The following is a 26,662-nucleotide window of genomic DNA, read 5'->3' as shown; positions in this document are numbered from 1 at the left end:
AATGTAAGTCCAATATTCACTCACTTTTAACCCTGTTTTTGGTCTCCACCAAGTACTGAGGGAAATATCTGGCTCTTTAGCCACTGAATGCTTCATTATATTCACTGGCTAGCTACTAACAGGTAGCATACAGTGTGTTTTTGCTGAAAACAGCTGCCTGCTACAGCTGTAAATGGTGCCATGACAACTAAGCAATGACCTGCAACTCAGTACAAAGGTCCATAAGGAGTCTATCACTGCGAGTGATGTTTAATACATTCTTTTTGTAAAAATATAAATTATAGCCACTTTAAAAGCTTTATCTACTGAAAATTTTTAAAATATGTACGGAAAAAGTCACTGTTTACAATTCTGTCATATAACAATATGTTATATGATACTATGTAGTATTTGTGAAAACAGAATCATTGTTTATTTTCAGATTCAGATTCAGTCTGAATCCACTGATTTGTCATTCTCTTCACACATATGTTCTGCCTTTTCTCCTCTCCACGTCCGTAACCCTCTGTCTGCCCATCTCTTCTCCTCCTGACAGATCTTCCACATGACCTATGACCTGGCTAGTGCTGTGATGCGAATATTCAACCTGATTGGTATGATGCTCCTGCTGTGTCACTGGGACGGCTGTCTCCAGTTCCTTGTTCCCATGCTACAGGACTTTCCATCGGACTGCTGGGTCTCCCTCAACAAGATGGTGGTAAGCAAAACAGTCAGTGTGTTTTTGTGTTCACATGAATCTGCGTTTGCAGATGATAGAGGTTTTAGTATGTTACACAATCACATGAACATAGGCTATGTATGCAAAAGTGTTTGACAGAAGAATAGTTGCAAAACCAGGGCATAAAACATATCCCCCATGGAGGCCAAAGGTGTTTTATTTGCAGGCAAATGTAGAAATGGGATTTATTTAAAGTTGAGTCTGCACACATGCATGCACAGACACACACATACACATACACACAAGACCAGCCTCAATTAAACCCTCTCTAGTTAAACCCAGGAGACATGCCAGTGTATACAAAGCAGGAGTGAAGGATGAAAAAGAGTTTTCTCTTGGTTCATACAGCACGTCATGGGGTTTGTTCTTTAGCCATTCTCTTCTTTATCCTTCTCTCTTGTTTATTTCTCTGCTTGAATTGTCTTCCTTCTTTTCTAGCTGGCAGGTAGCTTCTGGCCATCTGCTGATAGACAAACCATTAGGAGAGGTTTTCTCCCAAATTATTGTTGGCATGAAAGGAAAACCCTCTGGGAAGCAAATGGTATAATGAATGAATTAATGAATAATCAGTATTAAAAGCATGTTCATTTTGGACTTGCAACCTTTATCAACCAACAAGGATTTTGCACAACAAGACATTGCTAGCTCAGTTAACCTCTTGAACCCTTGGACCTCACGATATATGATAATACCACATATACATTTCAGATTTCCAGTTTGTTAGGTACACCTAACTTATTAATAATCATAGACTAAATATGAGAAACAATTAATAGTTCAGTTCAACAGGATCACAACCTAAAGCCTTCAAAATTAATGAAGTTGACTGAATACCTCTCACACATTATGAGCTTCTTGAAGGGCTGTTGTATTAGACTGAATTAGTTTTAGCCTGTTGTACTTAATAAACCAGCAACCCATTCTTTATCGGCTTGTTAGAGCACTATGTTGAAGCTGTACGATGCTCATATTAAGACAAGTTTTCACGAAATTGCGTAGAATTTAAATTTAAGTTCTGTGGGCCCAACACCTACATCATTACTATGACACAGAGTGCTCTACCTCTTCACCTCTGCTGTGTTCTGCATTTGAATTAGGACCTTTCCCCAAAATGTTACAACAACGACAAGCACCAGCAGTGTGTTCACACCATTACACATAAATGAAATAATCTTATAAATAAACTGGCTGTTTTATAAACTATTGACTAGGGTCATTAAGAATGTGTGTGAAATACTGAGGAAAAACACAAACACAAAGAGGAAAAACAGGTAACATTCATTCCTGTTTGGGTATTTATAATTTTCAACGTAAACCCTTCCATCCTGTCTGACTCATTCTGTGGAGATAACTTGGGGATTGGGAGTTGGTGACTGACATAGCCAGAGGCAGAGAGAAGTCAGGGGATGTGAGCAGTGTAACACGTATGCTTGGTTGACCTGTCACTCAAATGTGCCTTATATACTGTATTTTTCACACGTGTACACACATAGTATGTTTTTGAATGCTCTTGAATGCTGATAGTGTGGTAGGCCTCTTAGTAATTCAGCCGAGAGAGACCAACTATACAAACTATCTTTGATAATTATATATAGACACAGAATAATTTGGCTTAAACTGCAGAACCTGCTGCAACATTTTATATTTTATGATTAAATGATGGTGCAGGTTCATGTAAGTGAGAAGGGCTGGTGAGAACTGTGACCCATTCAGAATTTATAAGGTTCTTTATGCTGTACATTCGGGAAAAAAAAAAAAAATGTGGTTATGATATTATAATGATTGTGATTAGTTTGGGTGTAGCTTTGGGAAGAGAGTACAACAAACACAATGATGTAATGATCTGGGTGTAACCACAGAGAAACAGAGACTTGAATTAATAGGGTGAATGGTTTAGGACTTGGAGAGCATGGGTTGCATCGGCAGGAGAGGGAATAACTGCATAAAGAATGTGGAAAACTGATTGGTTAAAGCTGTGAAGAAGTAGTTGTGATTAGTGGGGATCGTTCAGTTTTCTGATCGACACTAGCATCATCTGCCGTATAAACCAGCCCACCACTGTGACAGAGCCAAAAGATGTTATTGGTTGACTGCTCCTTACTGCTGTAGGATCAGAAATCATTTTAACTGGCATATCTTTGCATCTAAGGAAGTTCAGCACACTGGATAATTCCTTCCAATGCTTATGTGAGTCTAACGCTGCTGTCGCTAAGAAATGTTTCATATGCTGATAATGAACTTTCTCATTTTGGCACACAGATTTGTGACAGTCAGGTCTCCAAAATAGTCCTGTGATAACACTGTGTACCATGACACACTGGTGTGCGTGCTTGCATGCATAAGAGTGTGTGTGTGTCTGTTTGGGTTTGTGTGATCTCGAGGAACAGATGGATCTCACACCCTTTGACCCTAGGGGACATCACTGTTGCTTCTCTGTTATTTCTTGTTTTATCTCTGGCCATCTTTGTTTTTTTTTTTTAACTCTCCCTCTCTCTACACACATGCATGTCTAACCTATGTCTGTAGTCATCTTGATGTCACCTCTGACTTAGATGCAGGAAACATTAGAGATATCATAAATTGAAGAAATGTAACAGTTATTGACCTCCACTTTCCTCTGCTCAAACAAAGCTACTCCCTCGGCATCTGGAGTTGTTTTGTTAATTCACAGTTACAAATATAAATGTGTTGATAGTCTCTTATTTGCATTAAACTCCAATTCAAAGCGACAATTTGTGTTGATGTTTTTCAATCTCAGACAACAAGCAGTTTCTGTATAGTACTCTGACTTTCTTTACTGCAATGTTAATTATTGCCAAAGGGTATGAATGCAGAGGAAATATATTGTTTTCTATCCTCTCATCCATGAATCCCTCCTGTCTCCTCGCATCACTTTTTCCTTTCTCCTCGCCGTGTTTACATTCACTTTTCTCTTTCATGCCTCGTGTTGTTTATGACTGTGTGCCATTTTCCAAATTCAATGCCACATTTGCCAGTGAGCACCCGTGTGGGCGTGGCCGCCTGGTGTGCTGTGCCGCTGCCATCTTGGGGTAATCAAGGTCAGGGATCCTTTTCAGAGTGGCTTTGAACAGGAGATGCAGCGTTAAGTGATCCTCATCCTCATGCTTCGCTTCAGGCTGACTGGCTGGCTGTCTGCCTGCACTGGACATTAACGGGACCCCACCCTACTTTCCTTTTTCATCACCCATGCACCACAGCTATGGAAATACAGCCAGATTGCCTTCGTATAGAAAACAACACATGATCCATTCACTTGCTCAGAGGCACTATCATATGCACTTTTATACCTGCTATAATATATGTACTTGTGTCTGTTTTTGTTTCTCTGAGCCTTATGGGGAGGTAGAAGTATGTGACAGATAAATAAGAGATAACCAAAGCCCTCCTAACAACTCTTTTCCTTCCTGTAATGTATTCATCTCTGCATCTACACACTCAAAAACAATAACTGCGACTTGTAAAAGATGTGCATGCAGCACGGTGGTGTTTATCATAAGCCAGATAATCAGGCTCCTGCAGCATAGTGATCACAAGAGACCAGATCATCATGGCCTGTTATATAAGTGACTCTCTGTTACGTGAATGACAGGTGGTTTTGTCCCATCTACCTCAGCCCGATTGGCTGTTAGATCAATAGCAGTAGAATAAAGCCTCTCTTTTCCTCTCAGCTACTCTTTGCTTCAGTCTGAACTCTGTTGCTGTATTTAATATTTAGGCTGCTGGGTGACATTTTATCGTAGAAGACGAGGAGTTGCTCTGACTGCAATAGTACACCAATTTGTGTGGCTTTATTATCTATGCATGTGCACTGTATGCACGCACACACACGTGTACCTCAAGAAACCCCCCTGCTTTGAAAGTTAATAAGGGTATCCTCCATTCATTCAATTACTGAAGTGATCTAACTGGCAGGCAGACCTGCCTGCTCACATAAGAATAATGGACAGTTACCTTGTGTGGAGGTGTTGGTGTGTGAGTGACAGCTGCCTCTTATGATCCAGAAGCCTCTTTCAGTACTGATTTTGTTCACATAGTACAAAGTGATCTTGGTAATAACATCAATTTCTTAAATACATTTTTCAGAGAAGAAAAATGAAAGTGGGTGGTGCAGTACTGTGTGTGATTTGGAGCTGGCATGTGGAAATTGATTGAATCCTTGATTTATTCTGGTAGTCTCAGGATATTTGTGCCTCTTTTATAAGCGACTGCTCATGTGCATTTAGACTTGTTGAGTACAGGGAATTAATGTTTTATTCTGCCTCACATGGTCTATTTATTTCAGACATGAAACTTGAAACTAAATAATTTTATGTGTTCTTCATGACTGAAAATGCATTTATGGACATAAGTAAACTAATCCAGGGGGTTAATACTATGTTGAGTTTATCCATAAACATGTTTTTTTGTTACTAGCTCCACTCTGAACTTTTATTTGCTAGGTCAAACCATGTGGTTGCTTGTTAAAGAAATAGCCTCACAGCCTGGTTGGAGCTGCCATCTTTGTGGGTCAAGTTGCCCCTTTGAAACCAACCCCATTCTAGGAAGTTATCTTGTCGTATTTAGTTATATAGTGATATGCAGTGAATGTAGTTCTCTGTAAACAGGTCTTGTCTTTATTGAAGCATTAGTAGAATGAAAAGCAACTCAAAATCTGTTGAAAGTAAGAGAGATAATACTGTTTCCAGATATATGTAGATAGTCTCAGGTCAACAAGAGACTGTTTTATTAATTTTAAACCATCAAATCTAATTTCTTTATGATGGAAGAATGTATAGAAATTTGTGTTTCACTTTTTAACAAGACCAATAGTCCAAAGCTATGCTAGTCATATGGCCACATGTTGCATCATCTACTCGGCACATTCTCCAGATGCACATGGTTGCACATCAGCAGCAGTCTGAAATCTACAGATGTGTCTCAGTTCAGAGGCTGGATCCTCTGAAGGACACACTCCAACCTGCTCCTCCTCTGCAAAGGAGTCACTCCTCGTAAACTGAAACAACTCCCAGTAACAGTAGTGCACATGTCATTTTTAGGAAGGATGTGACGACGATTTACAAGACAACAAATTTCATTGGTTCTTTGCAATTTGTGTTGGCAGGAGGCCAAATTTAAAGTTCGCCTCTGGACATGTTTTAAACTATCTAAAAATACTTGATGATGATTTTTTCCTACATAAAAAGTGAAAAAAAAAAAAACTCTGATAAGGGGCTGGAAGCACATCTACTCTTACTTCCTCATTGAGAAAATCTGGATCAGGCCTCTGCCCCGCCCACCACTGCTGCTTTTGCTAGGTTGAATGGTGAAGGAGCAGGATCTATCAAGATGGTTAGCAGAGGAAACATCGGTAAGAATCAACCACACATGTTTGCACCTCAGTCAGACTCAGACTGTAATGACGAGTTTGCTGTGCACCAAATCAGTGACTAGCAGTCATATCACAACAGTTAGCATAATAAGCATCTTTTATTTGTTTATGTTCTTAGCTTGAAACTGGCAGTGGCTAACACAGTGTTGGTGGTTGTGCTAATGCAAACTCTTAAACTCTTTGTACTGATAATCCCTGCAAGTTAATGAGATCGGTTCTTTAGGTTTGTGACATATGAAACCATGGCTGGCTGAATCAGTCTTCTTTGGGACTGTCATGGGTTCACTACAGTTCCAAGATGGAAATATTCAGTCATGGCATTGAGTACATGATATGCCTTGTGTTATATAAAAAACACCATATGGACATGTTAACAATCTTAAAAACTTGATTTTCATCAAGTAAAACAATATTTAAAATACAATAGAATATAAGTGAGAGGGCTGAAATGACATAAATGTGGGGTGAGAAAAATAACCCCTCTCTAGTTCTCCCATGAATTCAGACGACCCTCCCTCTGTAGCTTTTTCATGCAACATTTTATTGATGTATAAATAATGTGACTGTGCAGACTCCACTTCTAACTAATAGGAGGCATGAAATGTTGTTAGTAAAGCCTTCTTGTAAGCAGATAATTCCATCTGTGAAAAGATAAATACTAATTAAAAGCTAATAAAGTCAAACCCAATAACGGCAGTTTATTGAGCAGCAAGCTAAGACTCACCCAGTCAAACTCTTCTTGGATCCATGACACATCATTTGCGAGCATCCACTTCACATCTGATGAAGTCAATTAAAGATACACAGGGATTAGTCAGTGGAGTAAGACTGCCTTAAACCAAACTGGAATAAAAGACTCAAATTATTAACATTTACAACACAAGTGCTCCTGCTTATCTTTTAGCCATGCAAGCAGTCAAGTTGGTTGGTTGATCTAGACGGAAATAGACTTTTAATAGACTGCCAGTTAGATTTAGAGAAAGCATCTGGGAAAAAAAGTATTTGGTACCACACAAATGTTTGACTAAAAGCTAGAAGATTACATTAGTAAACAAGAAGAAGATGAAATGTTCCAGTTCCAGATACGGCTTAGTACCCACCATGATGAACAGCCACTTTGCTCTGTACTCCATTATTCTGCTTTATCACTCACTTTCTAACAGAGAGAAATGTTTTCTTCTGCCAGAGTCTGTATTCTTCATTAACATTGTTAAGTAATTCCAGTAGACACTAAACCATCTTGCAACTTTCTGTACTCATTTGGTTTTAAATAATGAATAGAAACACGAGCCCACTGGCTCTAAATAATGAATCTTAACATTGCTAACAAGCTCTTTTATGGCAGTTTACATATTAAAATTCTAAATGTCAGTGTCATCAAATCATCAGTCCTTTCAAACGAAACAAACTCCCCATGTCGGTTTTAGACTGTCAGAGAGGGACTGCACCCTGTCAGAGAGATGCTGAGAAGTATGACTGGCACAAATCAAACACACACACTCAAATACAAGCTGAGAGTTAAACAGCATGCATCCCCAGACAGATGTGCCAGCGTGCATGTACATTCACTATTCTCTAATTATGCCATCATGCATCATAGATGTCCCATACTCCCTTTGTGTTCCTCCCTAAATGTATTATGTACAATTAGCTATCATCCACACTGCTCAGTGAAGACCGATGGCAAATAAAACGAACACAAGAGTTAATTTAATTTGTTTCCTCTTTCTTTATCTCTGTAGAATTAGTTTATTGTGTTACTATGACAGTTGTAATTTTCGATAGTAAGAGACAGCTGTACACTCTGTCAGTTTTAATCAACTGCTATCTCAAACAAGCTGGTTACAGCTGGTCAGTGGGGGTTTTCCTGCTCATACACTGACTAACACTAATTCAACATTTTGGAGAATACACTTATTCAATTTCTTGCAGAGAGTTAGACAGTTAATAAGAAGATCAATACCACTTGCATACCTGCAGTTAGATATAAGGCTGTAACCAGCAGCTAGTTAGTTTAGCTTAGAATAAAAACTGGGAAAAGTGGGAAACCTTTGTTAAGATCAGTCTGTTGTATTGTTTCATCACCACTGTATTGATGCCACAAGTCTGGTGACAGCTCTCTTCAATAAGTTCGAATGGATCTCTCCACAACCTCTCAGTCAGCTCCTCATTGTTGTATCTGTCCAGTGGATTGCTCCTGTCACTAATAACTCTCTGTCTAAAAGCCCATTTGTTGTAAAATCTAATATATGGGGTGCACCATTGTCTATACAATCTCTCTTGTCTAAAGTCGTCACTGAAGAAATGGCCTAGATTTTTGACTTTACGCCTGCTCCTGACGAGGCACAAGGTGTATTACCAGTGTTGGTGAGAAGACGACTTAAACCCAGATAGTTACTGGTGTAACTATTAGGTTGAACTTAAAAACGCTAAGTTATGACTGACTTTGCTTAAGGCGTGACCCGTTCATGCAAATGGCCCCTGGAGTTTTGTCGTCCTATTGAGGTTGCTAGCCAAATGATATATACAAAAACATCTTTTTTACCGCTGGTCTTTTTCACACCAACACTCACACAGACAGACTAAGAGTAATACATCTGAAACCCATAGATGAGTTATGCTCCTCTCATCCTATATTTGTGCCATGATAGTCAAAGGTCATTGGCAGGTTACCACGATTGACAATAATGATTTGTTCTCAATGCCACAATAGCATGATTGCCTATTTTATTATGGGAAGTTGTTTTTGTAGATCACAGACAGACAAGTTAAGGGCTATTTCTTCTTCATGACCTGATCAACTGCTGGTGTATAATTGGGTCGATTTTTTAGAACTCAGTATTTTCTGTTCCATTTTTCTTTGTTTAGCGTGTTTTACAGTGCATTAAGGATGTTCTGTTGTGCCCTTTCTATTTACTGAAAGACTGCATGTACTGTATATTTATCTGTGTGGTGTGTGTGTGTGTGTGTGTGAGAGAGAGAGAGAGAGAGTAAGCTACAATCAGAAACAGACAGATGTAGCCATGTGTAAAAAGGTGTTTATTTCTGTGCTCTGGCTCTGGGTTAAAGCCTCCTACTCCTGCTGTTTATCCATCAGCAATGTGGCCAGCATGTTGATAGCTGACTGGAGGGATTCAACTCCAAGTCCCACCCGGGGCAGTGAGGATGAGGCTCGGACTGAGGCTGGAGTGTTTAAATGTTCTGCCAGGGTTGGTAGCAAATATTTCTTATTAAAATGGGCTTAAGGACTGTGGATGACAGTGAGACAAGGACTGCAGTTGCAAGGCTACATCGTATAGAGATAACAACAAAGCTGTAAATATGAGGATGATGCTCACAATCTTAAAGGCTTGAAATATTGTTGTGGGTTTCTCAGTCTTTTATCTAAGATTAGAAGTCCCAGTTTATCTCTACCAACGAATCCAAACAATTGATCCAGCTGAGAGCTCAAAACAGACATGAAACTTTGAGCAAATTTGAATCTCAAATGAAATGCAAATGACCCTGGAAAAATACAAATCAGTTAAGAATCCAACCAGTCAATCAGTGACTGAGGACACCACTTGTCCCAGAAGAAACACTCAGACACACATGCAGTGATAACATCTGGACAGTGTGTCAGCCACAGCTGTCTGAGGAGAGGATGTGAGGTTCAGCGGTGCCCGTGGAGGGCTTTCTAATGACTCTAACATAGGAGAATTAGAGTTGACTGAATGCGTGAGCACCAATCAAAGGCAGACTGGAGCAGGCAGATGTACGGGCTCCTCATTAACACTTGCTTTTTTCTTCATCTCCCTCCGCTTGGCCGAGACAAACCGAGGCTGCTCAGTGATCATGATTAGGCTCTCCACCAAACCAGCAACAGTCACCAGACACAGAGCTGTATACTTTTCAGCAATTACTCTTTAGCCCTCTCATTGTTTAATTCACTCTTTCTATCACCACTTCTGGCATACTCTAACTTATATATCCTGCAATACTTATACTGCAATGTGCCTCAGCAGTATACCTCAGGCTCAGGTTATCAGGTCAAAACCACTGTAGCATAAAAGTAAAAATACAAAAGTATGGAGCTATTGTAGGAGAACAGAGTAACCCAGATATTTCTCCTTTCTCTCCCATCTCTTCCTCCCTCTTTATATTTTGTTTTCCCAAACTATTTTTTCTCCAACTCTCTCTCATTCTTTGCCCTCCCTCCATCTCTCTTCCTACAGAATGACTCATGGAGCGAGCTCTACTCCTTCGCCCTCTTTAAGGCCATGAGCCACATGCTGTGCATTGGATATGGAAGACAAGCCCCAGAGAGTATGTCGGACATCTGGCTGACGATGCTCAGTATGATCGTGGGAGCCACCTGCTACGCCATGTTCATCGGCCACGCAACTGCACTCATCCAGTCTTTGGACTCGTCTAGACGACAATACCAGGAAAAGGTCAAGATTTTTCTCGTTTTTGGTTTATCACCTTCTTTCACTGGATATTTACCACATGAAATAGCGCTGTCATGTTTGAGTCAAAGTTAGCAAGCAATAGCAGTTTAATGGTAGGTTCAACCAAATTACCAAAGAAAAAAAGACTAATTTTCTCACTTATCCCTGCAGAATCTAGACAAGCCGATAGCTGTGGTTTTATTTGTCCAGGTTTTTGGGTATCTGTATGTCTGAGATTTCATCAGCCCCCTTAATATAATGGTGGTAAACAGACTTCTGTTTGTGCTGTAACAAGTTCTTGCAGGCTGGATATTTTCCCCTGCTTCCAGTCTTTGTGCTAAACTAAACCAATCTGCTCCTGGCTCTAGCTTCATACTTGATGAAGAGATATGAAAGTATCAATCTTCTTATCTAGCTCTTGGCAATGAAGCAACTATGGGTTTTTTCCAATATCAAACCATTATTTTGATAAATCCAACAGCATATCTTTTCAGAAACAATGACCTGGTTACTGTGAATAAATCTACAGATCATGCTGTAAACACTTGTCATTGGAACTACTGTCTTCTGAAAAAATTATCCCTGTGAAAACTGATTTACTGGGACACTTGTTATGGAAAGAGATGTAGCCTTTGATATTTCTTAATTAGATTTTTTAATGGTGTCAGCACACATACAAAACTTAATTCACCTGCATTCATTGAGAAAAATGGCAGAAAAAAATCTCAGAGGCAGATATCTCAAAAATAAATGAACGTGAATCTAAACCTATGTGTATGGCTAGATACTACTACAAGTACGTTTTTTTGTCATTTGGGTGATCAAATCCTTTAAATTCAAAGTGTCAGCTTGCTAGCTATTTCTGTGGCTTTGTGGAGAAAAAAAAACAAGAAAACAGGAGGGATGTGTTTTAGTGCAGTCCATCTTTTGATCACTGGTGATGCAAATCAGGTTGTTAGCTTCAGGATTACCTTACTTGTACCCAGATAGCCCAACTTTGTAGAGCATAGCAAGTTGCCACAAGGAGACTCCATAGGAATATTTTATCTACAGCATTTGTCCTTTACAACGATGTGTATAAGGTTATCACATTTGATATGAACAGAGAGGGTTTTCTCATTAGATTCCCACACACTTTGATAGGACAGCATCTGTTCTATTAGTTCGATATTCATGGCTGCAGCTCGCTGGGCCGTGGCCCGTCTGTCGTCTCCGTAGGACAGTAGATCAAAGCTTTGGGGCGTCGGCAAGCCACGCTCCTGCTTTATAAGGCCATGGTGTCATTGGTGCTCTGTGTCTTGTTAACTTCCTTAGAACCTGGGTGATGTGGGGATGTCTTACTGTATGCTATCACTCATGCACATGCATGCAGACACACATACACATCAGAGTGATTGGTCAGGCTTTGTTGTCTAGTTGAAGCCTCTGGCTTATGTTTAGAACAAAGGGTGATCAGGTTTTCTTCTTTCTTTCTTTCTGAGTCATAATCAACATGTAGTTTTATTCTGTTTATTTTCTGACTCCTGTGGCTTGGTTGGGCATTGTGTTGAAGAGACAATCATCTTGCCTTATTTTCTAGGTCATGATATAAGTGAGCATCCATGATGATGTTGAGTTTATAGCAGACCAGATCTCGTGGGAGAAAGATTGTGATTTTATTTAAACTGTAATGAAGCTACTGAATGTATGCATCAGATTTCTGAGCATGGTAAACACAGCAGGGAATGGATTAATTATTAGTGAATCTGGGATATCCCATCCATATAAGTCAGCACACTGAATTCCATTTATAACTGTGTATGGTGGATATGCACAAAAGGGGTATTTGTTATGTGACTGCAGTTTCAGATCACTGATATTGGTCAAAGTATAATAACAGCTATTTACTTACCAGTCTCAAACAAACGTCACACGTTCAGAATCAAACTTCATTCCTGTACTTAAAAAAGTGTCTCCAGTGGTAGAAAGGAACCCTGTTGTTTTGCCTCTATTTCTATCACTTCTTTTCTTCTACTGAAGTTAGCATGCTAACTGGCACAGACCCGGTCAGACCGTCTCGACACTTTCTGATACCGAGTCACTGTAGCGTCCAGTCTGCCCTGTCTTTTATTATTTCACTCTTGTTCTTAAACTTGCCTAAAATGAACTTTGTTTGAGTAAGTGCTCTTTTCAATCGTTCTCATTATTATGGTCCTTGCTAAAAAAGGTTATGTTATCAGTCCCATTTGTGTTTGTTTGTTATTCAGCAGATATATCACCATAACTTATTAGTAGAGTAAAGTAGAATTTGGTGGAAAGTAAGATCAAGGTCCAAGAAGATGTGGTTAGTGTCAGTAAAGTCAGTTAGTAAAATCAGTAAAGGCCATGCCCATTTCTGCCTTGACAAATGTTCCACCATTTTGACTTTTTTTTTAACCACTCCTCTAACAAATGTCATCCAGTCCTCACCAAATTTGGTTTGTAGTATTAATGACATAATTGTAAAGGACAGAGCCCACAGTTCTGCTTATAACAGAGACTTAAGAGAAAGACTGAGAGAAAGGGCAAATTAGCTGCAGACTTTGTGCTGGAGTGTCTGTTTTGTGTCATTTATGTGTAGCTGTACTTTGTCAGTGATGTGGCATCTAGAGAAATCTGTTCCTGCCGCTGCTTTCATTCTCCTCTTCTTCCATGATGCACAGCAGTGAAATAGTGAACAGAGTGGCTAGTCTTGACTAAGACATGGATCCAACATCCCATCCCTCTCCAGTATCCCATGACTGTTTGTTCATCATTAACCATTGAACTGAGCCATGATGCACTGCAGTCTACAATAGGTCCATCAGATAACAGACTGGAGACAGAGTTATGGGCTGGAATTTGCCTCAATGACAAAACAGGTTCTTTGTATAATATAGTCTAAAGGTTAGCGACAGCATGAACTTATATTGACATAACACAGAGTAAACAGTCAGCATCACACTCACTGTTGAGACAGAAATGTCATAATAGCTCTGCAGCTAAGCATCTTCCACAGGGAGGTTATGCAAAGAACCCACTGACCAAAGAGAGATGTGGATTCAAACTGTTTACCGTGGATTCAAAAGTTAGACAAAGCATGCTGATATTTTTTTCTGCTTTATCAGAATTGACACATGCTGTTTAGTTTGCAGTGTGTTTAGCGGGTCTAGGGACAAGAATATAAATAGAGAGACGCACAGTAAATCTGAGATAAGAGAAGGATGCTGCATGTTAATGAGAAACACTGTAGACCAGTGATGTACCCACAGATCCCTGTCAGATTAACTGAGGTACCCCTTCATCGACATCATGTGTTCATTTCAACTTATTTGTAAGTGGATGTTATGAACACTATAAAAAAAGTGGATATTGTTATAATATTTTTTTCAAACGATTAAATTGTCATTATTTTGGTTGCGTTTGCATTCTTGTCACTACCATAAGTGTCAGAGGCTAAACGTTTCAAACATTCATTGATTAGCTTTGGCTAATAGGCTTATTTCACTTTACTTTTAGCTATTTCAGCCATTTATTTACTTGAGGCTTGAAGCTGGAAACTGTTTCAACAATGTATCTGCTTTTAATTCTTCCATCTGTATCTAATTATTTCACCTGTTTATCCATTTCAGCTATTTCAACCATTTATATCTATTCCTACTGTTTGACCATTATTTTAGCTAATAATTTCTCTCTTTCTATTTCAACTATTTATCCATTAGTACATTTAGCTAATTTTTTTTTTTTTTTTGCCATTCATTTGAGCTATTTCAGATGTTTATCCATATTTTTTTAGAAATAAAATCAAGACTATTTCTAGGTCACTTCACAATCTTTCCACGTACCCCCTGGCAACAGACAGTATATATCTCCCTGGGATACAAGTGCCCTTCATTGGGAACAATCCCTGCAACATTGCCTGTCTTATGAAACATACCCATTTTTAAACATCATGTGGCCACAGTTTGAGAGGGGCCACAGTGGTTGACATGTGAAGTTGCAGATGGTGTTATATTACTGTTTGTGTGTCTGTGGGTGTTCACACTATCTCTACAAACAGTACTACAGTAGAAGTGATGAGGCAGTGGCAGCAGCTTACCATTCCTTTGTCATCCCATCCTTCACGCTGAGGTGACGGGTGCCCTCATCCTGCGTTTCTCGACAGTACTCCCATCTCCATCTCTCCATCTCCACCCACAGCCCTGCCCCCCTCGTCTATCCATTCTCCCTTGACTGTTGGGCAATATACCATCTGCCAGCGGACACATGGACAGAGGGCATTAGCTATTATGTAACTGCATTCCACTCTTCTCCTTCCCCCATCACTTCTTCCCCCTCAAGAGCCATAGAGCAGCGTGCCTGAATAGCTGAGAGAGGAGGGAGATGTGACCCCTGGGTCCTTCAGTGATGAGCACTGATCCTCTGGGCCTTGACGCATCTAACAGCGACTTGAGGAACTGCTCGCTTCATAACCTGGACAATCACTGAGGCCTGACCTGAACTACCTGGGTCTTTGACACGTTTGATAGATTAAATACATAGTTGAAAGTGAGAAACGGCTCCATGTTTTTGTTTTTTTTTTTGTTTTATTTTTGTCAGCTACTATTTCCAGGGTCATGAATGTAGTTTCACATTCAATTTCACCCTAATTATTATTACTATAATTGTAATTTGAATTGGGGGTGTTCTCTTATTTTTCAAAGAGGGTTCAATCTTTATGCAGTAGATTTACAACCTGACAGCCACTATATATAGATTTCTTTTGTGATTATAGGTTCTTTCTAATTATTTCAGATTGGTTTAAGTTTCATTTGTAGAAAAAAATCCAGGTCAAAACTGGCGCTGTTTAGGTGTTGCATGCTGCTCATTCATTCTCAGTTTTGCTGTCTTTTTTCATACTACCAACGGGGGCACATATAGTATTAAAAAAAAGAATGGTCAAAATTGGTGCAGGACAGGCCAAGATATCCTTCCCCTAATGCCAATTCCCACAACTGGATACTGTAATCTGTTAGACTGTCCCTGCCTGCTAAACACCTACATCTTTCAAACCCCCCTCCCCAGTTCATAACAGAGTCTTTCAGTGAAGAATTTAAAGTCTCCAATGCCAAACAAAGAAAATAACCCAGGCAAAAGACATTACACAACTGTTTTCGCAGACACTTCCCTTGAGTGAACTGAACTTGAAGTATAAAATCGATGGAGTGCCCCTTTAAAATGCAGTGACTGTAAAGATGTTATGGACATCTTCCTGATATTTCCCTCCAGTAGCCTTTTTCACAGTCTATACGCAACACTTCTCTCTGACCACATTTCCCCTTTATGTTAGGTTTATATGTTAATGAGAAATCAGTATGTGATATGGGCCTTAACTGGATACATATCATTAGTGCTCTTTATGAAAAGAGGGCGTTTGTCTAATATTAGAGATATATTGGTGAATCACGACGACGTTAGGATTCAAGTTTTTTGCAAAAAAAAAAAAAAAGCTGTTTTATATCATGCATTCTCTGCTGTTGTAGATATACATTATTCAATATAGGACATGAAATACTGTGTTTGCTGGTCTAAACCATTCCGACTGTCTCTTCAGTTCCTCCATGTCTTCATCAATGCGCACATGTCACGCAGTATGCCGGGAGTGTGCGAGTGCATATTTGTTTGTGTGGGTTTATTTCTCTACATCCGTCTCCGCTCCTCAGTCAGTGAGCTGAAGGATACTGCTGAAGTCAACTCGGGTTGTATACACACAGGACAACACAAACACATACACACACAGATACAGTATAAGACTTGTCACATCCTGACATGGCCCATTAATAGGAGGGCCAATTCAATTTCTCCACTTCCGCTGTGGCAGCTTACAGTGACAGCCATGCATCATGCGCACAAGCCACCAACTAGGGGCTTTATGTCCCATAAAAAACCTCTGTGCTGTTTTGGCCCCCCTTTAACTAAGTCCGCTGGCTGACAGGAACAGATTGGATTTCATAAATGTAATGCATTTGTTAGTTTTATACAAATACAGAAGGAGGATTTAAGTCCAGTTGTATCTGCATCCCTGACCAGGATGTCTGTACCAGACTTTGGAATTTGGGAGTTAAGTTTCTGAAAACTTGCAGCCTTGGATGGTAAATGTTCATCACAGAAGTATGTATCTGGCTATACACGTGAATTGCTTCATATACATTTACATTTTCTCATTTGGCAGACACCAAAGTGACTTACAAGGGAGTGCCATCACTAAAGGGTCAGTGCAGTAGGAGATAGGTATACAGATTTTGGCAATTTTGAGCCGCACTCCCATTCCACTGACATTGAGTGACATGGCCACTAATCTACGTCTAATGCAGAGAAAATCAGAAAGTCAATAAAACTCAGTTCCTTCAACAACCACTTTTAAATGAGTGGGAGAATGAGGGACAGAGAGAGAGAGAGAGACAGAGAGCGAGAGAGAGAGACAGAGAGAGAGAGAGCGAGAGAGAGAGAGAGAGAGAGACAGAGATGTCATTTCAGTTTAATTAAGACTGTCACACACTGAATCCCGAGGCAGGAAACACTTAATAGGAGCCTTCCAGTTTATCCCCGTGCTTGATTGAATGAGCCGGATACGCTGGAAGTCGGCTGCATTTTCATTGTTACTGACGCACGGCAAATTTGTATGTGGGGGTGGTTAAGTGAGAGTGCTTCTATCCTTTTTTTGTTTTATTGGGCTTGTGAGGCGCAGCATTTTTTTTTTGGGGGGGAATACCCTCATATGTCCTAAACAAATATGTCTTTATAATTTGAAAAGAAAATCCAGATTGTTGTGATCTGGATTGTGTATTTACTTTCAAGATGAGTTAGACATCTGAAAAGATGGCTGAGGAAGATGACGAAGACATCCTGTGAGCTTTTCATTTAGTGCTACCATGGCTTTTCATGCTGAATGAACCATGACCAGAGGCAATTAATTAAGTCTGTATGAGATTGTGATTAAAACTGGTTTACGTAAGAACGAAAAGGATGCAGTAAATTGTTTTGCAGATGTAATTTCATTATGTGATTCATTAAAGTAAGTGATCCAGTCTGATTATCATTTTGTCATGTATAAGGTCAGGTCATGCTGAACTGTATGTATATGTATGTAGGATCTATTTTTGCAGGGTGTACATCAAGCTGGAACCATCTGCTTCTGCAGTAGTTGGGCAAAACTGTCTGAAAGAGACAGGGAAAGGGAAAAATGAGTGTGAGGAAATTTTGGAATAAAATAGTCTAAATAGAAATGAAAGAATTCTCATCATTTTTATCAACTGTTCCTGAAAACAGGGAAAAATGCAACTCTCCTTGACCAATATTACAATTCTTACGTAAAGCTTTTCCCTTTCATAAGAACCACTCACCACTTTATATATACCATGGCAACCAGTATGTCCTGAATTAAGGATATTGTGATTTGCCATGTCACCCAAGCCATAAGGGTCAAGCCTCCATTTTTTTCTCTAACCCATATGTCGCCTTACAGTGTGACATAATGTAATTTCCTGGACAGCATGCGATCCTATCCCCTGCGTGTGTCATCAACTGTTACGAGCAAGGTCATTGTCAGCACCCTCACTCTTCCTCCATACATGTCCCCATAAACTGTGATTGTCTGGCAAGACATTGACTCACCCGCAGGAAGATACCAGCACTCTAGATGATTAAAGCATTGGATTCCCCTGGATGTATGTACATACTGTACAGGCAGCTGAAGATCATCCTCTGTTATATCTACTGTTTTGATAATATTCCAGTATTTCTATTGGCCATCCAGTCTCTTAATAAGATTAGGACAGGTTAATTAAATCAATGAATTATATGAAAAAACAATACAAAATGTCATAATTCTTCGGAACAGCTTCAAATTCTCAGAAGCTCTGGCACTTCACTGAAGTGATGAACAGCATTTTTCTGAAAGACATCTTCTCATTGGTCTTTTGACTGTGGTGGAGAGCGTCATTACATGCCTTTTATTTTGTAGTGTTACGCGCAGCCTTGATTTGTCAGGTATTTCATTTGCTGGATTAGTCAAGATCAGACTCATAGCCTAACTAAGTTATGAGGTCAAACTGACTGGAGAGGAGGGAGCTTTGTGTTGGCATCTCTAAGACTCAACTTGCCCACAGAATGCCCAGGACAAATTCAGTAACCTGGACATGATACAAATTTTATTTTTTCAATAGATTTTCTAGAAAATATACTATATCAAGATATATATTTATATCACATCATAAAATTACAGATAAGCGATAGGGGAATTCATTAATATTACTCACTTCTAGCCTTAGCTTATGATTCACATCATTTTAATACTGATCCAGCTGTTCAGTGAGCCCTTGTGCCCTGTATGGAAATCATCAGCATTCCTAATGTTTCTTAACTCATTTATTCAGGTTCTTTCTTTAATTTGTCCCCCAACTATACATCAGATATATGAGACAGACATTTTAATGTCAATTGAATTCAAAGGCAGAGAAAAATATCCTTTTTGTTAGCTTGACCACTATTTATGAGTTCATCCAGTTATTTATTAAAAGGGTTTAATCAGTTTACGTATTAAATAAAGTTCACTTTTCACTTTTTTTCCATACCATATATATATATATATATATATATATATATATAAAATATACATTATATATAAATGAAGTTAAAACAATGAAAACAGCCATGACAGCTATAACTTCTCAACAGGTGGAGGTCAAATGAATTATAACTGTGCTGATTAATATAGATGTCACAAAACTTGCTTGACAGGGTGCAATCAATTTCTTTTTCACTGCCTGTAAGTGGCACAGTAAACACCACAGTAAACTGTTTATTACCCACGGCTGTATAACAATGTGCAATGCTTACCTAACCCCCATATTAGAACTCCACGTGGAAGATTTGAGATGCATCTTGTTTTTTTTTTCAAGTGTGGTGTTGGTCAGGGGAGGTTCTCCCTCGACCTTCAGCTTGAAATCTACTACTCATCCAATTGACAGTTTACTCCACAGAGGGATGACTCACACTGATAGCACACACACGAGCCCACACACTTCGGCCTTATGTAACATTTTAAAGCAACTCCAACATGGATTTGTTCTTCTTGCACAATATTGATCATTGATGATTTTTCTGTCTATGTGTACATGAAAAGCTGATTCATTCATATTATTTCTGCTGTTATATATATATATATATATATATATATATACATATTTTTGAACATACTGAGATCTATTTTATTATTACAATTTTTTTTTGTGTACACCTTCTTTCTACATCTTTCTGGAGTGTTGGCATGTTATTTGCTAATTTAACAGGAAGTGAACAGCTCTCCAAAACTAGTTCAGGGGTTATCATGTCAGCCTCTTGTGCTAAAACACTAGTCATGTAGCCACTTTCTCGCCCTCAGGGTGTTGTTGTGTGCAGTGTAAGAGTGTATTTTGTTGTTTACAGGAAGGTGGTGACGCGTGAAACCAAACAGAATGCCCCATCTTCCTAGTATAAATAAAGCAAAACTAAAAGATATTTTTATACAGTGAATAGGAAATAATATCAAGATTTACGGCATTCCCCAACTGACAGAGTGCCATGCTATTCCATCTTCCAGGAGATGCTGTAAAACAGATCCAGCGGCTTCTGTTTTCCCCAGGAGTCCAGGCATGAAATGTGTCATGGAGCGTCATAATGAGTTGAGAGAAGTGGACATTCAGACTGCAGTTGATGTGGAGAAACTTAACAGTGGTGAATATGTGATAGTGTGAATCACTAGAGTTCAGTTCAACTCTCTAGTGAACAAACGCGATGTACTGCTGCCAACCTCTACTTTCAGCTCTTTTTTTCTAGCTACATAGTTACATATTTATCAATTCCAACATCAATAACAAACGTCGGCCTTTCTCAGAATAGAAAGTCGAGTACACAAATGCCCACAAATGCCCATTTAATTATTTACATCTATCTTTTTTTTTTTTCTTTGTGACGGTCTTCACAGGTACTACAAGAGTTTCATGTATTTCTCTCATGAAAAATAATAATAGTCATGTTTTCCCTGTGGAAAGCCTGATAATATTTTCTATGTAGAGAGAGACTGCCTGTGATTAAGATGTACAACTGCAGCATCTTTCTTCTCTAAAGACAGTAGAGCATGATAAATCCTCATGGGCTTCACAGAGCTCTGATGTTTCCATCACAGTTTTCCTCCCATGGCTACAAGGTAGAAATGGGTCAGGGAATCTTGATGTTTGCAGAGCTGTACATCTCAATAACTTCACACATGGACACTATCTGTCGCTGACTAAAAGCCAGTGATAAGACAATCTGAGAAACAGTCAGCTTGAGTAGGAAAGAGAACTGCGTGGTGTCTCCACAGCTGCGGTGAAACCGCGATGCTATGAAACTGTTGCCACTAATACATCACTTCTTCCTGTCACAACTAACAAAAGAGCTGCTGAATCCTGTTTTCATCAAGCCTCTGTTCTTCCTTACCACTATCTCTCACACCTTTCTCCATCTTTTAGTACAAACAAGTGGAGCAGTATATGTCCTTCCACAAACTACCGGCCGACTTCCGACAGAAAATCCATGACTACTACGAGCACAGATACCAAGGCAAGATGTTTGATGAAGAGAGCATCCTGGAGGAGCTTAATGAGCCTCTTCGTGAGGTATGAAAAGACCCAAATGTCCACTATGTTCAGTCACTCATAAATGCATCCACATCTCAACTAACTGCTAAGTTCCAATCTCTTTATCGATTTATATATGAAGTGTTTCTAGGCAGTCACTAAGATTTTGAAGTTTCTACTAGTCTTCACTGAAAAATAACCACATTTTAAGAGAAAGCAACAGATGGTTTTACAGTAATTTTCACATGGACTTCATACTCCCACATATCCTGAAGCTGTTTCTCCAGCTGCCTACTTGAGTTCACAGTAAACAATGTCTTCTTGCTTCAAGGGCAGCTCAAAGTAATTTGAGTTAACACAAAATAAACAAGAAAACTAGAGAGAAAACTCAAATGAGCTGTGCCACAGTCCCTCAAGGTAATTAAAAAAGAGTCTAACCTGACGAGTGCTTGCTCCAAAAATAATTACCGTCAGTTGATAAAAAATTTTCAACACAATCTGGCAAATTACTTTATCATATTTACAGATGAGACTGAAAATAACAAACTGTACCCATCATGCATGTACCCCACATCCATGACACCCTCATCATCAACAGTTGTATCAACAACACAAAAATAACCCTAACCCTAACCCAAAACAAAAAAAATCCTGTCCGCTGCCATTTAGGAAATCGTCAACTTCAACTGTCGCAAACTTGTGGCATCCATGCCGCTGTTTGCCAATGCTGATCCCAACTTTGTCACCGCCATGCTGACCAAACTGAGATTTGAAGTCTTCCAGCCCGGAGACTACATCGTCAGAGAAGGCACCATCGGCAAGAAGATGTACTTCATCCAGCACGGGGTGGTCAGCGTCCTGACCAAAGGAAACATCGGCATGAAGCTGATGGACGGCTCCTACTTTGGAGGTTTGTTCTGTTCTATTGTATTCTATTCTGTGCTTCCAGGCAAGTATTATTTACTCTATAAATCCCAACAGAATCCACTGCAGTAATATCACAGATTGTGTTTACTATTTGAATAAAGCACAAAAGAAAAAAAAAACAACACCCTGACATTTTACTTGGACTTCTTGTACAGTCTTGCCTTACAGCCACTTCTGTCCCACTTTCCCAGGCTGTTGTTCCTCTGTGACTGTTTAAAAAACATGTGGTGCCTCTGCTACCATCACCACCCATAAACCCACACAGACCTGCACCAACACACACCCACACACACTTATTAAAGTCTCATGGGTTGATGGTTTGGGCTGCATTCTTAACATCCGGTGCCCTCTGCAGCAGAACAGAGTTCACTGCCGGCAGCCCAGGGTGCTGTCGGAGTGGCACGGATGCACGGCACACACATGCATTCACAAACGCATCACACGTACACACATCCAATTAATAACAGATAATTAGCACAGCAGAATGGTGATGACGGGGCCATTGGTAATGTCAAGCATAGACTGTTCAAAGCCCTCCCTGCCACCAGGGAGGAAATCACAGGTCTCTCTTCATACACAGAACTGGCAGTGGGCTTGGATTGGAGGGACAGCATGGCTTAACCACTGCAGGAGTGTGTATTTGTGGTAAAATCTCTGAATTAGTAAGTAGCAGTAAGTAGATAGTGATGTCAGGCCAAACACTTCATTTTTTTTTTAAGATTCAGCGGTTTTTAGATTAGTGATTGGAGAAAGTGTCACAGGTTTGATACATGCTACATGTTGACATCAGTATTTCCTGTCAGACAGTTTGAGTTAGATCATTTGGTGTTTAATGGGCATTATCTCCCATCGTTTATGTTTCTTGGCCTGTATTATTGTCAAGTCATTCCACATTTCTGTACCCATTTCTCAACGTCAAACCTTGGCTGGATTGGCTCCATTATTGTGTTAATACATTAAAAAAAGAGACAGAGCTTTGTCATTTTGTTTCTATTGCTGTAAATGCAGCTGAGTCTGCAGCTTAGCCTTTTGGCCGTTTTCTCAAAATCGCTGTCTGGCAGAACAATATACCACTTGTCCTGCTGCAGCCATCACATCATTACTTAGCATTTCTCATAAAATAACTGCGTAATCCTAAATTGGATGTGTTGCAAATATTGCAAGGTTTTGAACAGTTGCATATTCACCGAGTCTGAATGGTTTGTGGTGAAGCCCCTGTAACTTCTCTAAAGTGCCAAAGCTTTCACAATATCTTGCCTCAAAGTCCCTTTTGTTCCTTGTTATTGAAACTATTTATAGTGGATGCAAGTACAAATGGAAGGCTTTAGGAAGTTAAAGGTGCCCTCCAACAATTTACTACTGAGGGGCTTGTAAGAGACAGTTTAAGAAAAGAATAATCCATTATACAGCTGTTTTGTCATTCTGAGTTTTACTCCATTCATCATTAGAATTCTCCTCGTAATATCTAAAATTGGTGGAGTTCCCCTTTAACTGACTGGATAAACAAAAGCGTGTCGCTAGATGGGTAATGACACAGAAGGAGCTTCCCAGTGAACATATCGGGCAATAAATCTGAGAGGGAGAATTTTGGACATTATATATTAAACTAATGAGAACAGGAAACTGCAGCCCAGGCTAAAGGAAAGGGTTAAAGCAGTCATGATCCCACATAGAGCCAGGAATAAGCAAATAGCTGCTGAAATTCACTTTACCCATGCTGGAATCCTCTGTATTTGTCATCATATATGATGACCCAGTAGTTTTGAACAGATTTTTAATGCAGCCTCAGTGGTTTCATTAGGGTTATTATCCTCTCTAAGCACTTACCACTGTACTGTAATGATGTCAGAAATATGCAAATCCTTGTGTTCTGTATAACCAGAAAGATGCAAAGAGACACTTTATAAAGGGATGTCTGTAGCATTTTGTTTTACTCTCGTAAAACTGGAACTAAAATGTTAAACTTCATTTTTCATGCATAACAAAACCCAACTTCAGGAAAGTTGTTTTTAGTAAAGATGCCTCTTTTTTTGACCAGATTATATGTAATGAATTACCAAATCATTCATCAATAGACAGACTCATGGTATGACTTTTACTTCCATTAAAGTAGCTGACCGTGAGCAGTCTAACCACTAACCTACAGTAAGCACAGTGACGTCTGTGTCTATCTGTGAAAGCTATTAATTATTAAGCAACTGAGGAAAAATAAATCCTTTATCAGATGGAAAACACAGTCACAGTCCAAGGTCACACTTAAATAATCTGTGAATAATACTCTATTGTGTGTAGTTAGTGAATGTATGTTGGTTTATGTGAACGTGCGCATGGTATGCATCTAATGTATAGACAGAGCACATGTGTTTATATGTAAGGGAAGACGCATTTAATTAAAAGAACCATCTTACATTTTGGGAAAGATAGTTATTCACATTCTTGCTGAAAGTTAGATGAGAACATTGATGCCACTCATGTCATGGTATAATGAGGCATAAAAGCATCAAAAAATGTCATAGTATAGTATGGCATAAAATGGCAAAAAATGTCATATTACAATGAGGCATAAAAACATGAAAAAACTTCATAATATACATAGACATAATAATGTCATGGTATAGCAAGGCATAAAATCGTCAAAAAACGTCATAGTATGGCAAGGCATAAAAACACCAAAAAACGTCATAGTATAGTATGGCATAAAATGGCAAAAAATGTCGTATTACAATGAGGCATAAAAACATCAATGAACGTCATAACATAGGTAGACATAAGAATGTCATGGTATAATGAGGCATAAAAGCATCAAAAAATGTCATAGTATAGTATGGCATAAAATGGCAAAAAATGTCATATTACAATGAGGCATAAAACATGAAAAAACTTCATAATATACATAGACAAAATAATGTAATGGTATAGCAAGGCATAAAATCGTCAAAAAACGTCATAGTATAACAAGGCATAAAAACACCAAAAAACGTCATAGTATAGTATGGCATAAAATGGCAAAAAATGTCATAGTATAGTATGGCATAAAATGGCAAAATATTTCATATTACAATGAGGCATAAAAACATGAAAAAACTTCATAATATAGGTAGACATAATAATGTAATGGTACAGCAAGGAATAAAAACACCAAAAAACGTCATAGTATAGTATGGCATGAAATGGAAAAAAATGTCGTATTACAATGAGGCATAAAGACATCAAAAAACATCGTAATATAGGTAGACATAATAATGTCATGGTAAAGTGAGGCATAAAAACATCAATAAACGTCATAATATAGGTAGACATAAGAATGTCATAGTATAGCAAGGCGTAAAAACACCAAAAAACGTCATAGTATAGTATGGCATAAAATGGCAAAAAATGTCATATTACAATGAGGCATAAAAACATCAATAAACGTCATAATATAGGTAGACATAAGAATGTCATGGTATAATGAGGCATAAAAGCATCACAAAATGTCATAGTATAGTATGGCATAAAATGGCAAAAAATGTCATATTACAATGAGGCATAAAAACATGAAAAAACTTCATAATATAGGTAGACATAATAATGTAATGGTATAGCAAGGCATAAAAACGTCAAAAAAACGTCATAGAATAGCAAGGCATAAAAACACCAAAAAACGTAATAGTATAGTATGGCATGAAATGGAAAAAAATGTCGTATTACAATGAGGCATAAAGACATCAAAAAACGTCGTAATATAGGTAGACATAATAATGTCATGGTATAGTGAGGCATAAAAACATCAATAAATGTCATAATATAGGTACACATAAGAATGTCATGGTATAATGAGGCATAAAAACAACAAAAAACGTCATAGTATAGTATGGCAAAAAATGTCATATTACAATGAGGCATAAAAACATCAATAAACGTCATAATATAGGTAGACACAAGAATGTCATGGTATAATGAGGCATAAAAGCATCAAAAAATGTCACAGTATAGTATGGCATAAAATGGCAAAAAATGTCATATTACAATGAGGCATAAAAGCATGAAAAAACTTCATAATATACGTAGACACAAGAATGTCATGGTATAATGAGGCATAAAAGCATCAAAAAATGTCACAGTATAGTATGGCATAAAATGGCAAAAAATGTCATATTACAATGAGGCATAAAAGCATGAAAAAACTTCATAATATACGTAGACACAAGAATGTCATGGTATAATGAGGCATAAAAGCATCAAAAAATGTCACAGTATAGTACGGCATAAAATGGCAAAAAATGTCATAGTATAGTATGGCATAAAATGGCAAAAAATGTCATATTACAATGAGGCATAAAAGCATGAAAAAACTTCATAATATAGGTAGACATAAGAATGTCATGGTATAGCAAGGCATAAAAACATCAAAAAACGTAATAAAATTGCAAGGCATAAAAACACCAAAAAACGTAATAGTATAGTATGGCATAAAATGGAAAAAATGTCATATTACAATGAGGCATAAAAACATCAAAAAACGTCATAATATAGGTAGACATAATAATGTAATGGTATAGCAAGGCATAAAAACGTCAAAAAA

The 26,662-nt window shown here is 38.6% G+C and overlaps 1 protein-coding gene across 1 annotated transcript in view; it reads left to right on the top strand.

Moving 5' to 3' along the window:
- The window catches only part of hcn2b (hyperpolarization activated cyclic nucleotide-gated potassium channel 2b), a 50,042-nt gene that overhangs the window by 7,390 nt on the left and 15,990 nt on the right, over positions 1–26,662 (top strand). Inside the window, exons 3-6 of the mRNA XM_023409643.2 lie at positions 536–697; positions 10,322–10,540; positions 21,064–21,210; positions 21,841–22,081. Coding sequence (XP_023265411.2) covers positions 536–697; positions 10,322–10,540; positions 21,064–21,210; positions 21,841–22,081 — 769 coding nt within the window. The remainder of the gene's footprint in view (positions 1–535; positions 698–10,321; positions 10,541–21,063; positions 21,211–21,840; positions 22,082–26,662) is intronic.

This window comes from Seriola lalandi, unplaced genomic scaffold, assembly GCF_002814215.2.
Source record: "Seriola lalandi dorsalis isolate HSWRI2012SDOR001 ecotype SW California unplaced genomic scaffold, Sedor1 jcf7180002054402, whole genome shotgun sequence".
Lineage (NCBI taxonomy): Eukaryota > Metazoa > Chordata > Actinopteri > Carangiformes > Carangidae > Seriola > Seriola lalandi.
The sequence above is the reverse complement of the archived record's forward strand: the minus strand, read 5'-3'. Positions and strand labels throughout refer to the sequence as shown.